This window comes from Plutella xylostella, chromosome 21, assembly GCF_932276165.1.
Source record: "Plutella xylostella chromosome 21, ilPluXylo3.1, whole genome shotgun sequence".
NCBI lineage: Eukaryota > Metazoa > Arthropoda > Insecta > Lepidoptera > Plutellidae > Plutella > Plutella xylostella.
The window spans coordinates 2285241-2297638 of NC_064001.1; the positions used below are offsets into that span (position 1 = coordinate 2285241).

At 48.9% G+C, this 12398-nt stretch overlaps 2 protein-coding genes across 2 annotated transcripts in view; both read left to right on the top strand.

The window, feature by feature from the left end:
- Positions 1–12398, top strand: part of LOC105382889 (glutathione S-transferase 1) — a 12941-nt gene continuing 543 nt past the window's right edge. Inside the window, exons 1-4 of the mRNA XM_048628452.1 lie at positions 1–158; positions 434–492; positions 712–856; positions 1070–1263. Coding sequence (XP_048484409.1) covers positions 18–158; positions 434–492; positions 712–856; positions 1070–1263 — 539 coding nt within the window. The 5' untranslated portion in view covers positions 1–17. The remainder of the gene's footprint in view (positions 159–433; positions 493–711; positions 857–1069; positions 1264–12398) is intronic.
- LOC125490149 lies at positions 6673–9001 on the top strand. The gene is made up of 2 exons (XM_048628451.1): positions 6673–8670; positions 8755–9001. The coding sequence occupies exon 1, from the start codon at positions 7142–7144 to the stop codon at positions 8435–8437; it is 1296 nt and encodes a 431-aa protein (XP_048484408.1). The 5' UTR covers positions 6673–7141; the 3' UTR covers positions 8438–8670; positions 8755–9001.

The window sequence follows — 12398 nt, forward strand, 5'->3', positions numbered from 1 at the left end:
GCTTACTCTTCAGGAAAATGCCACTAATACTGTACGTGAGTGATGCCAGCCCACCAGCCAGGGCGGTATTGATGTTGGCAGAAATACTGCAATTAGAATTTGATAAACAATACATCAATCCAGTCTTACGAGAGCAAGATTCACCGGAGATGACCCAGGTATGTCTTGATGAAATACTTTACTTGTACACTGAGACACCCACCTGCCCACTGGAATGGTGACATATGTAGCTACTGGTTGAGATTAATAGCTATGGGAAACAGTTTTTTCAAAGAGAGATGTTAGCTTTATGATGATTGTGACCTCACATAGGTCTTAGGTAGGACCATGGACTAACCAATGAATTACGTAAAATCATTGAAAAAGTTAGCTACTTATAGATTTTAGTAGTAGAGTACCTAGTTCATGATATCATCCTACTATTTTTTTGCAGAAAAATCCAATGAGGACAGTGCCCACTTTAGAAGATGGAGAATTCTGCCTAGCAGACAGGTACAGTAAGGGGCAGATAAACCTGACCCTCCTCAGAAGCATTGTTAGTGTGAGAGGGGGGTCAGGTTTCTCTGCATCTGACTGTACAAAGCCTTTATTAAGTTTGTGATAAAAGAACCTAATGCAATAAATTTAAATCCATGTAACACCTACTTAAAGATCTTGATATTCTGATTACCACTTACTCATATTTTTAAAGCTACAATTTTATATTTGCAGCCATGCCATAATTTTATACTTAATGGAGAAATATGGACAGAACCATAGAAATCTTTATCCAGAAGACCTGAGAGTTCGGTCCACAATACACCAAAGACTGTTCTTTGATTGCAGTATATTATTCCCAAGATTAAGAGCCATCATGGTGAGTACACAAAACATAGTAAAATATTACTGCTGTAACATCTAAGATGTTAGTAGTAGGTACCTAACTCTCAAACCAGACCTATCTCCTATCTCTGTTTTATTAGTGCTTAAAAGTCACAGTGCTGAATTCAAAACCATGTATTGTGCAACAAGGGGCAATAAAATTGACACACATACTATTCTGGACTAATATTAATCCTACTCTTTTCAGGCACCAACATTTTTAGGCAAACTGAACCAACCTTCAGGATCCATGGTGACCAACATTGAGGATGCATACAGGACTTTGGAGGCTTACCTGTCTCAATCCAAGTACTTAGCTGGTCCAGAGATGACTATAGCTGATATATCTGCTGTGGCAACCGTTTGTGGCTTAGATGGATTGCATCCAATCGATGAAAAGAGGTGATAGCTTTTTTCAGTACTTCGAGACTTGTAAACAGCTTCATGCTATGAAACCATAATAATGGTTTCTTGAGAAATTATACATTGAAGCTACATAGCAAATCTCTTGTACTAGCTATAGATTCCAACTCTTGTATTGCTTTTAGAGGTATTTTTCAAAAAAAAAAAAAAAAAACCGTCATCGGTGCGCCGTTACGCTCCGGAACAATATTCAGTTTTTACACCAAAAATAGCATAAACGCGCTGAGTGATAGTGCATTGTGTTTGTGACCATACAAGTGCATAGTGCAATTGTTATTTCAGTGCATAACCACGGATTTCTCATAAATCATCGTCGAAAATTTTCGAGCAACTCGCCGAAAGTTTTAGACATACCCGCAATAATTACAATATTGACGCTGCGTTCCAATTTTAACTATTGGGGTGGTCAGGACCCGAGTTGCGTTGAAAGTGTATTCTGTGTGCTTGTCACGACTTCAGAATAATAACGCATACTTAGTACGTTAGTTGATTTTGGAACGCAGAGTTTTGTTTTGTAAACAAATAATAACAACTTCAATGATGTAACGGCAGATCACCTAACTCTCCGCGACGTGCAATTGCGAATAACATTGCGAGCTGTGTTTATTTGTGTGCTTGTGCGTGTGCGTGGATGGAGGACGTAAAACCAGGCGCCAAGGATGCGCCTACCATAGACTTGTCGGAGCTCGCCGAAGCCATGCCGCAGCAGCAGCAGCTTCAGTTCGAGGGGACATGGCAGACCGTTGCGCCTAGGAAAGTCGGCAACAAAAAACATCGCGCCAATAAGCGCGCTAACAGAAACCGTCGCAAGAGGGAATCGACTGTGGGGACGGCTGGTGCAGTGGCCGGTTCGGGTGTCAGTGTAGCCTCAGCGCACGCGTTACCCAGTGCCGCCTCAGTGCCGGCCGCCTCCACAGTCGAGGCCCCCAAGGACAAGGGGAGTAGCGCTGCGATTACGCGCGCGGCACCCACTGTGCCGGCGACCACCACCGTCCCGGCGACCACCACCAACACCGCTGGACCTCGACGCCCCACTCCCAGGGGTAGCAGGGGTAAAAGGAGCAGCTATGCTGCCACCGTCGCGGCGCCGGCCGGTGGGCTTCAGTCCACTGGTGAGCGCAGGCCTGCTGATGCCGAACTAACCTCGGCTAAGCGGGTCCGCCCTGACGAGACAATCTCTCCGAGGGGTGGCGCCAAGCGCGCAAAAGTTGCTCCTGCAGCAGGTCAGGCCCCAACCTACGCCAATGTCGCGCGGACACACCTGCATGTCGCCCTCGTCACCGTGCCGGCGCGCAGCCTCACCGAGGACCAGGCCAACGACCTGAAGGTGGCCGTGCAGAAGGTTATAATTCAGCAGCTGGACGTCCCGCTGACTGAAACACCCTTCTGCCCTCTCTTCAAGGGAAAACCACACCTCAGCCACGGGGCCTTGAAGATGTGGTGTGAAGACGACGAGACCCTCGCGTGGCTGAAGAAAACGGTCGAGGTGATGCCATCGCCTGTGCCTAACACCAAGCTCGCGGTCATCGGGCAGTCGGAGCTAGTGCCCAAGGTGAGAGCTGGACTGCTGGTTCCTGACACCTGCACTGTCGAGCCGCTGAGCATCCAAAGAACCCTGATCAGGCAAAACAGGATGTACAACGTGGGGGACTGGACCCTGTACGACCGCCAGATCCACAATGGCAAGGACTCCTTCCTCAACCTCGGCATCCCCAGATCGGAGGTGCCAAGAATCATGGAGCTCGGACGGCAGATGACGTTTGCAGTGGGCAACATCTACATCCGGTTCTTCAACAACGGCGTTCTGGGCAGCCAGCCTCCCGAAGAAAGTGAGGACCCGCTACCAACAGCACCGCTGTGCACCTCCAGCCCCACGTCTGTGAGTGCTGCACCAGTCGAGGCACCAACGACCCTGCCGAGCACCTCCACCGAGACGATGCCTGCTGCGACCCCCGCGGCTCTATCGTCCTGGATCGACGGTGGCGGTCATGACGAAGAGTCGGATGCTGATGCGGAGTCGGTGGACAGTGATGTTCTCCGCTCGCCTCAGTAACCTCTCCGTCATTCAAACCAACCTCCAGCACAAGCAGATTGCGGCGGCTACCCTACGCAGGCAGCTGGAGGTCAACACCGGGACCATCGCCCTGATCCAGGAGCCGTGGATCAGGGGAAGCCGTATCTGCGGTCTCAGCAACATTGGGGGTAAGTTGTTTTTAAACACCTCTATTCTTAACCCACGCACGTGTATTTACATGCCCCGTTCTGTGGACGCGGTACAACTCACCCAGTTCTGCACGAAAGATTTAACAGCTGTATTAGTTCAGAACTTGGTGGGTAACTGTAGTTCAATTGTACTGGCGTCCGCTTACATGCCTGGCGATGGAGATCCTCCACCCGGTGAGTTGGCGGACCTGGTGCATCACTGCGAGTCCAACTCCCTAGAGCTGATCATCGCTGCGGATACCAACGCGCACCATCCGCTCTGGGGCAGTGAAACTCCCAACAGAAGGGGTGAAAACCTGGTAACTTACTTATTTTCAACAAACCTTAACATTCTTAATATAGGCTCTGAACCGACGTTCGTCTCATCGCGTTACCAAACAATTGTTGACGTCACTTTTGCTACTACTGGCGTCACTGACCTAATTTCGGACTGGCATGTATCAAACGAACCATCCTGTGCCGATCATAGAAGAATATGTTTTAAACTTCAAGCGAAACCACCGCAAGTCAAACCGCGGCGTAACCCGCGGAAGACTGACCGAACTAAATACGTTCAAGCACTAACACAAAACTTTCAAACTATTAACTTTAAAGACATGTCGCAATCCACCGCGGCTATAGAAACCAATGTTTTGTCACTAACAACATGTATAACAACATCTTATGAACAAGCATGTCCACTTACGTCTCCGCCTACTCGGCCCAGAACCTCCCACTGGTGGGGACCGGAGCTTGAGAGACTGAGACGTAAGATTAGGAAGCTGTTTAATAGGGCCAAAAACACTAGACACTATGCTGACTGGGAGCTATATAAAGAAGCTCAAAAACATTACAAAAAACGAATAAGAATCCGCCAAGGAGACTCATGGCGTCGATTCTGCGAAAACATTGAATCCAACAACGAAGCAGCTAGAGTCCGAAAAATCTTAGACTGCGGTCAAAATAAAAACCTTGGCTGCCTAAAAAAAGCCGATAAAACCTATACTAACAACGACAAAGAAACGTGCCAAGTACTCCTTGAAACGCATTTCCCAGACTGCCGCCTCGTTGATGATCTGACCTGGGATAATAGCGAGCACTCGAACCCGTCAATATCTGATTGGATAACCGCCCAAGAATTAGTAACCGTTGAAAAAATTGAATGGGCCATAAACAGCTTTCTACCTTTTAAATCAGCTGGTTTGGATGGTATATTCCCCGCGCTCCTAGTGTGGGGACAACAGGTTATCGTGCAAAGCTTAGCGAATATTTTTAAGGCTTGCTTAGCTCATAACTACATTCCTAAACAGTGGAGAGAGGTGAAAGCAACCTTTATTCCTAAATCAGGAAAAAGTGACTACACGGATCCAAAGTCCTACAGACCTATTAGTTTAACGTCGTTTCTACTAAAGACCCTAGAAAGACTTTGTGACAGACACATACGAGATAATAATCTCAAACAAAAACCATTACATAACAACCAACATGCCTATACCGCTGGCAAATCGACCGAAACAGCACTCCATAGCGTAGTGAACAAAATTGAGTGTGCGCTAACAAACAAAGAATCAACACTAGGTGCCTTTATAGACATAGAAGGGGCCTTTGATAAAACAAACTTCGATAGTATCAACATTGCCTTAACCAAATATAATGTTAATCCTACTCTACGGGGTTGGATAAATAATATGTTAAAGTTAAGAGCAGTACAACTCAACCTAAACGGGACAACCAGATGCATTGTAGCTAAAGGCTGCCCTCAAGGCGGGGTCCTTTCACCTCTACTGTGGAATCTGGTAGTTGACGACCTCCTTAGACGACTCAACAGCAGCGGCTTCTATACAGTCGGCTACGCAGATGACCTCACCATCCTCATTAGTGGGAAATTCGAGAACCTTCATTGTAGCGTTATGCAGGCCGCAATGAAGATTGTCGAGCAATGGTGCAGGGAGTATCGACTAAAAGTCAATCCCAGTAAAACAGAATTAGTCCTATTCACTAACAAGAGAAAACTCAATAACATGAGCTTGCCTACATTATTTGGTACTCAACTAACACTTTCAACTGAAGTGAAATATCTTGGCATAACGCTAGATAACAAGTTGAACTGGAATAAACATCTCGATAACAAAATAAAACAGGCTACGATCGCTTTCTGGCAGTGTAAGCGAATTTTAGGAAAAACCTGGGGCCTTAAACCAAAATTAACATTGTGGCTGTACAAAGCTGTCATACGACCTACCATAACTTACGGTTCTGTAATCTGGTGGCCCAGAACAGAACTTAGCTCAGTAAAAAACAAGCTGCAAAAGCTACAAAGGCTTGCATGTGTAGCCATCACAGGATGCATGAAATCAACACCCACGGCCGCACTCGAGGTACTTCTCGACCTTCCACCATTACATCTCGTGGTGAAACAGGAAGCAGCTGCCGCCGCTTTTAGACTAAGAGCAGCTGGCCTCTGGGCAAATAACTCAACAGCGTCACACACATCCATTATGTTGGAAGCCATAAAACATCAACCAATGATGGCAGCCATTGGTGATCGAATTCCGCTTATCCATATATTTAATAGGCACTACAACATTCAATTGCATGAAGAACCAAGAGATCAGTCCAGTATATATGAACTGAGAATATACACTGATGGATCCAAAAAAACGTCAGGTACGGGTGCTGGTGTCCACTCGGATGACCTAAACATTCATTTTTCACTGGCACTAGGCAAATACAACACAATCTTTCAGGCTGAATGTGTTGCTATTACACGGGCCGCTAACGCAGTCAAATCTAGAAAGGTTACGAATCAACGTATTCGTATCCTATCTGATAGTGCTGCAGTTCTGCTAGCTTTGTCTAGCAAAACTATAACTTCGGGGCTAGTACTAGAGTGTCACTCAGCTCTAGAATCGCTTGCCTCACAAAACAATAACATAACCCTCCAGTGGATAAAAGGGCACAGCGGGTCGCTGGGGAACGACGCTGCTGATGAACTTGCACGAAAGGGATCTGACACTGCACCAATAGGCCCAGAGCCAATAGTACCGATCCCTTTCAACCAAATTCGTTCTTGGTTACGTTCCCGAACGACAGAATGCCACACCAATCTCTGGAGTAACAGTGCCGAGTGCAAACAAACAAAAGCTTTTGTACCACTAATTAATACTAAACTAACACGCAGGAGCCCTGTGGTTGGGCCCTGCGGCAGCTCCTTAAAGGAATGCTGCATCGCTTCTTCTACGGGACTGTCGCACTCTTCCCATGCGACCGGGCGGGTTGGCAGGTTGCGGATAGCCAGTTGTTCGCTGTGTCACTGTTGGTCACAACTCTGGCACAGCGCACCCCGGACAAGGGAAGATGTCACTTATATCTGACCGGTATAAGTGGCATTAACCTTCCGCCCCCTCCCCATCCTACTCTATCACATTCCTTCATCCCTTGCTATCCTGGAGGAGTAAACCTCGACTCCAAAAATCCCCAATCCAAGGTGTGATCCTACCGTGCCGAAGGATGCGTGGCTAAGGGGGAGCTTAGTCGCAAACGGAGGGCACCGGGCACCAGGCGGAACCCGGGTGCAGTCGTCTCCCGCCTTACCTGTGCATGCGGGGCTCTGTATGGGTGGACCTTTATTTCCCTAGCTACTCGTGGGATCTTCATGTCAATGGAAGATTTGATTTTGGACGTAGCTAAGTTAGCTACTGACGGGGACGACCCAAACGTCCCTCCTTTGGTCACTGGGGTAGCGGAAAATCCCGCTGACCAAATCGCCCCTGAAGGGGCTGGTGACAACCAGAGAGAGCAGGTGTCTACCCGAAGACCGGCTCGCTCAGGTGCCGCCAGGAGAAGGCTCCGCATGTGGCTGGCAAAGGGCAAAAGCATCGAAGAGGCTAAAGCCCTCTGCCTAAGGCCGCTTGCGCAGACGGAGAGTGAGTTGGAGGTTGAAGCTACTCCCACCCAGGCCAGTAAAAGGACTAGGTCGGAGGAGCAAACGCCGCCAAATCCACCGCGGAAGCAACCTAGGTGTGATGGGACCCCGGAGGACCGCCCCACCTATAGTGCCGCCGCCAGCTCTCTCAAGGTGGGAGTACGCGATGAGCGAAGGGCCCTCAGTATTGAGGACGTAGCGTTCTTTAACGCTGCCATCGAGAGAGAGCTCTACGTGACTGATTTTGCGCCAGGGACAGCACCCGTCTTCGGGGGAGTGTCCTACGCTGACGGTCTCATTATAGTCACGTGTCTCAACCAGGCCAGTCGGGATTGGCTCTGCGGTTGTAGCGGCAGACTTCGGCCCTGGGCGGGGGCAGCCCTGAAGACAGTTGAAGGGCAAGCCCTACCCAGGCCCGTGATAGCGACGGCCTTCTTCAAGTCCCTTGCGGAACCGAAGGTCCTCCTAGATCTGCTGCGAAAGCAGAACGAAGGCCTCGACTGCAGCACATGGCGAGTGCTTGGTAGGAGGCTCGAGAAGAATGGTCAACACTTGACCTTCTCTGTCTCCAAAGCCTCCTACGAAGTACTCAAGGCTGTGAAGTTCCGCCCCAACTGTGGAACGGCTGGGGCTGTCTTCAGGGTCAGAGTCCCGAAGGGCGCAGCCGCCGTGGAGCAACCCACCGCGCAAACCACTCTCCCGGCGGCTTACTGCCAAGCTAGGCCTGATGGGCCGGTGGAAGCAGAGAGCCGAGGGGGGTCGAGCGCGGCTCCGGCGGTAGAGCCAGTTGCGGGGCCGAGTGGTATAAGTACTCACCGGCCGGGGCCGTCACGCGCGCCGCCGGCCGGGGGTGCTGCACCACGGGGCGGCAAGCCCGCGCGCCCGGGGGCCCGCAAGGCACCGGCGCCACGTGGGAGAGCTGCTGGAGCTGCAGCTGGAGTGAGGCGGCCCACGCAGCTGCCCTCTCTGGCAAAGGAGCACTCCAGCAAGAAGGCCTCCCGTAATCCCCTCAACAACCCACCTTAACCCACCAAGTCCCTAAACCTAATCCCTTCAACCTACCCTCCTTAATCTCCAAATCCTAAATCCTATCCCCTCCCTTCCTACCACCATGTTGAAAATCTTACAAGCCAACCTCCAACACGCGAAGGCATCCAGTGCCGTCGCGTGCAAGGTCCTCCAAGAGGATGGACTGGACATGGCTTTGTTACAAGAACCGTGGATCCATGGAAACACGGTACTGGGACTGACCGCTGCAGGTAACGTTTTATACAATACTTGTGGCAATAGACCCAGAGCTTGCATAGTCTTTAAAAAGAATATGAAATTTCTGCCGATTCCAGGATTCTGCACTGATGACCTAGTAGCGGCACATGTAATGCTACCCGGCTGTGAGGGCATGAAGCTCATTGTTAGCTCGGCCTACCTGCCCGGGGAGCACACAGATCCGTCGACGGCCCTCGCTCCACTGGTGGAGTACTGTGAGGACCAAAATGCCCAGCTTGTGATAGGGGCCGATTGCAATTCCCATCACACAGCCTGGGGCAGTACGGATACCAACAAGAGAGGTGAGATCTTGTTCGACTTCCTCCTGACAAACAACCTATTAACACTCAATGATGGCAACACACCAACTTTCGTCACACGCGCGCGTCAGGAGGTTCTAGATGTAACAATCTGCACAGGTCTACTTGAAAGACGTGCTTGCAACTGGCATGTCTCGAAAGAGGCATCCATGTCTGATCACAGACACATACGATTCGACATTGCTCTCATAGGGAAGAGCCAAGTGGAGACCTTCAGAAATCCTAAGGCTACAGACTGGGACGTTTATCGACACCAAGTTTCGGAAAACCTAGGGATTATAAAAGGCTCCGTCAAATCCATACAGCAACTCGAATCTACAGTAGAGGAGCTCGGAAGGTGCATGTTAGATGCCTACGAGAACAGTTGCCCTCTAAAAACTAGATGCTCTAACACTAAGGTCCCCTGGTGGAACTCTAACCTGGAGCATCTAAGAAAAACAGCTCGGAAAGAATTCAACAGGGCTAAAATCACAAAGGAATGGGATTTGTATAGGAAAGCCCTCACTGAATTTAATCGCGAGCTCCGGAAGGCGAAAAGGCAATCTTGGAGGCGCTTCTGTGAGGAGGTAAAAAGCGCCCCTCATGTAGCGAAAATCAAAAAGATTTTATCTAAATCGCCTTCCGCAAATCTGGGACTGCTTAAAAGACCAGATGGGACCTTTACTGAATCCCCAGAGGAGACTCTTAGGCTGCTTGCACAGACCCACTTTCCTGGATCGCTGGATGGGCACATTGATGCACATACAGGGCAGCAGCCTACGAAAATCAGGCCAAGTAATGAGGACTGGAGAAAAGCCTCACAGGTCTTCACTCCTAACCGCGTTAGATGGGCAATCAAAAGCTTCATGCCCTTTAAAACCGGGGGAGAGGATAATATATTTCCAGCACTACTACAAGAAGCATGTGATATTATCCTTCCAATTGTGGTAAAAATCTTCAGAGCTTCTTATGCCTGGGGATACATGCCACACTTATGGACTAGGGTGAGGGTGACCTTTATCCCCAAAACGGGAAATAGAGACAAGTCCCTACCTAAGTCCTATAGACCCATAAGTCTCACCTCCTTCATGCTCAAAGCTATGGAAAAGGTGATCAATCTTCACATTAGAACGGGCTACCTCACACAAAACCCACTGCATGTGAAGCAGCACGCCTATCAGAAGGGCAAATCTACGGTAACTGCCCTTATTGAACTTACTGATAGGATTGAGAAAGCACTAGAGGACAAAGAAATTGCCCTCTGTGCTTTTCTAGATGTAGAGGGCGCTTTTGATAACACCTCGACGAATGTCATTCTCAAATGTATGAGGGACAAAAACATCGATAACACAACACTAACGTGGGTAGAATCGATGTTAACCAACAGGACTGTTAAAACAACACTCCTGGACAAGAGTATTGAGGTTAAAATAACAAGAGGATGTCCCCAAGGCGGCGTACTATCGCCCCTGGAGTGGTCCATTGTTGTCGACACCCTGCTCTGCGAGCTCAATGAAGCTCGCTTCGACACTCAGGGCTACGCTGATGATCTCGTTATAACCATCGTAGGCAAGAGCGCCAGCACGATTTCAGATCTGATGCAAAGAGCCCTAAGGATGGTAGAGCGCTGGTGCAGGGAGTATGAACTCTGTGTAAATGTCAGCAAAACCATAATTGTACCGTTCACCCGAAGAAGGATCCTAGATGGCCTGAGACCACCTGATTTCTTTGGGGAAACGGTAAACTTCTCCAAAGAAGCCAAATATCTTGGTGTAATCCTAGATCAGAAGCTGACTTGGAATCAACATCTGCAGTACATAGCCCAGAAAGCTAAATGCGCTATGGGATCTTGCTGTAGACTAGTTGGGAAAAAATGGGGCCTAAAGCCGAAGTTAACTCTTTGGCTATACGAAGCCGTAGTGAGACCTATGGTAACATACGGCTGCGTAGTATGGCACAGGAAAACCCAACAAAAAACCTGTCAAGATCTATTAAGTAGTCTTCAAAGGTTAGCGTGTCTGATGGCCACTGGAGCTATAAGGTCCACTCCGACAGCAGCGATGGAAGCCATGCTGAATCTTAGCCCTTTACACATACATGTGCAGAAAGAGGCTCGATCAGCTATGCTACGGGCTGCTGAAGGAGGCAGGAACCGATGGCACTCGGCTGTGTTCAGCTCGCTCCACCGAGAGCTTCTCAGTACCCATGCCATGGCGATGCCTTCCGACGCTATGGAAACGGAGTACTGTTTTTCAAGGCTCTTTTCAGTTGAGATACCAGAAAGGGAGAAGTGGAATGATGATAAGGCCCTTCAAACTTTCCGGTCGGGAGACATTGTGTGGTACACCGATGGATCCAAAAAAGAAGGCCTGGCAGGTTCAGGCATTTACGGAGAAAGGCCAAGAGCACGCAAATATGCGAGCCTGGGAAGGTTTGCCTCCGTATTCCAAGCCGAGATATATGCCATCATTGGATGTGCATACGAAAACCTGGACAGAGCCTTCACTCGGAGGAATATATTTATTCTGTCAGACAGCCAAGCTGCTCTTAAAGCTTTGACTTCTGCAGAAGTTAACTCCAAACTTATAATGGAGTGCATCCTCATCCTGAACAAAATTGGCGCTAACAACAGAGTGATCCTGCGGTGGGTGCCCGGGCATTGTGGCATCAATGGCAATGAGGAAGCAGATGAGCTCGCACGTCTAGGAGCAGAAAGCCTACCGTTGGGCCCCGAGCCCATCATCGGGCTACCAAAATGCACCAGTCGTCGCGAGATCAAGGACTGGGCACATAACCAAAGCTTAGAAGCTTGGAATAATGTACCAGGGCAACATCATGCAAGAGCCCTAATCGTGGGCTATTCACAGAAATTTACGCGTCGAGTTTTGGAGCTCACACGCAACCAGATAAGGGTTTTGACAAGAACCTTATCAGGTCACTGTAGGTTGAACAGTCACCTACATAAAATGGGTCTGTCCGACACTCCAATTTGTAGATTCTGCAATGAAGAGGACGAAACGCCCATGCATATTCTCTGTGAATGTGAGGCCATCATTCACAAGAGAAACAGAATCTTGGGCGGCTACAAATTAGCCCCCATAGATGTCAGGTCTCTCCCTCCCGGTAAAATCATCAGTTTTATAAAAGACCTGGGCCTGGAGAGTGAGATTTGACTCGGCAAGGGGAGTCACAATAGATCTTTTAGGTCGCAGTGGCGAATGGGCACTGGTTGCCCTCCCCTTTTCTATAACTATAAACTATAACTATAAACTAACACGCAAATTATTATGCTTGGACAGAGCAAACTTACGTGTCGTGATAAGTACCATAACAGGCCACTGCCGGTTAAATAAACACCTATATCGCATGAAAATCTCCACCACTCCTCTTTGCAGAAGTTGCATGGAGGAAGATGAAACAGC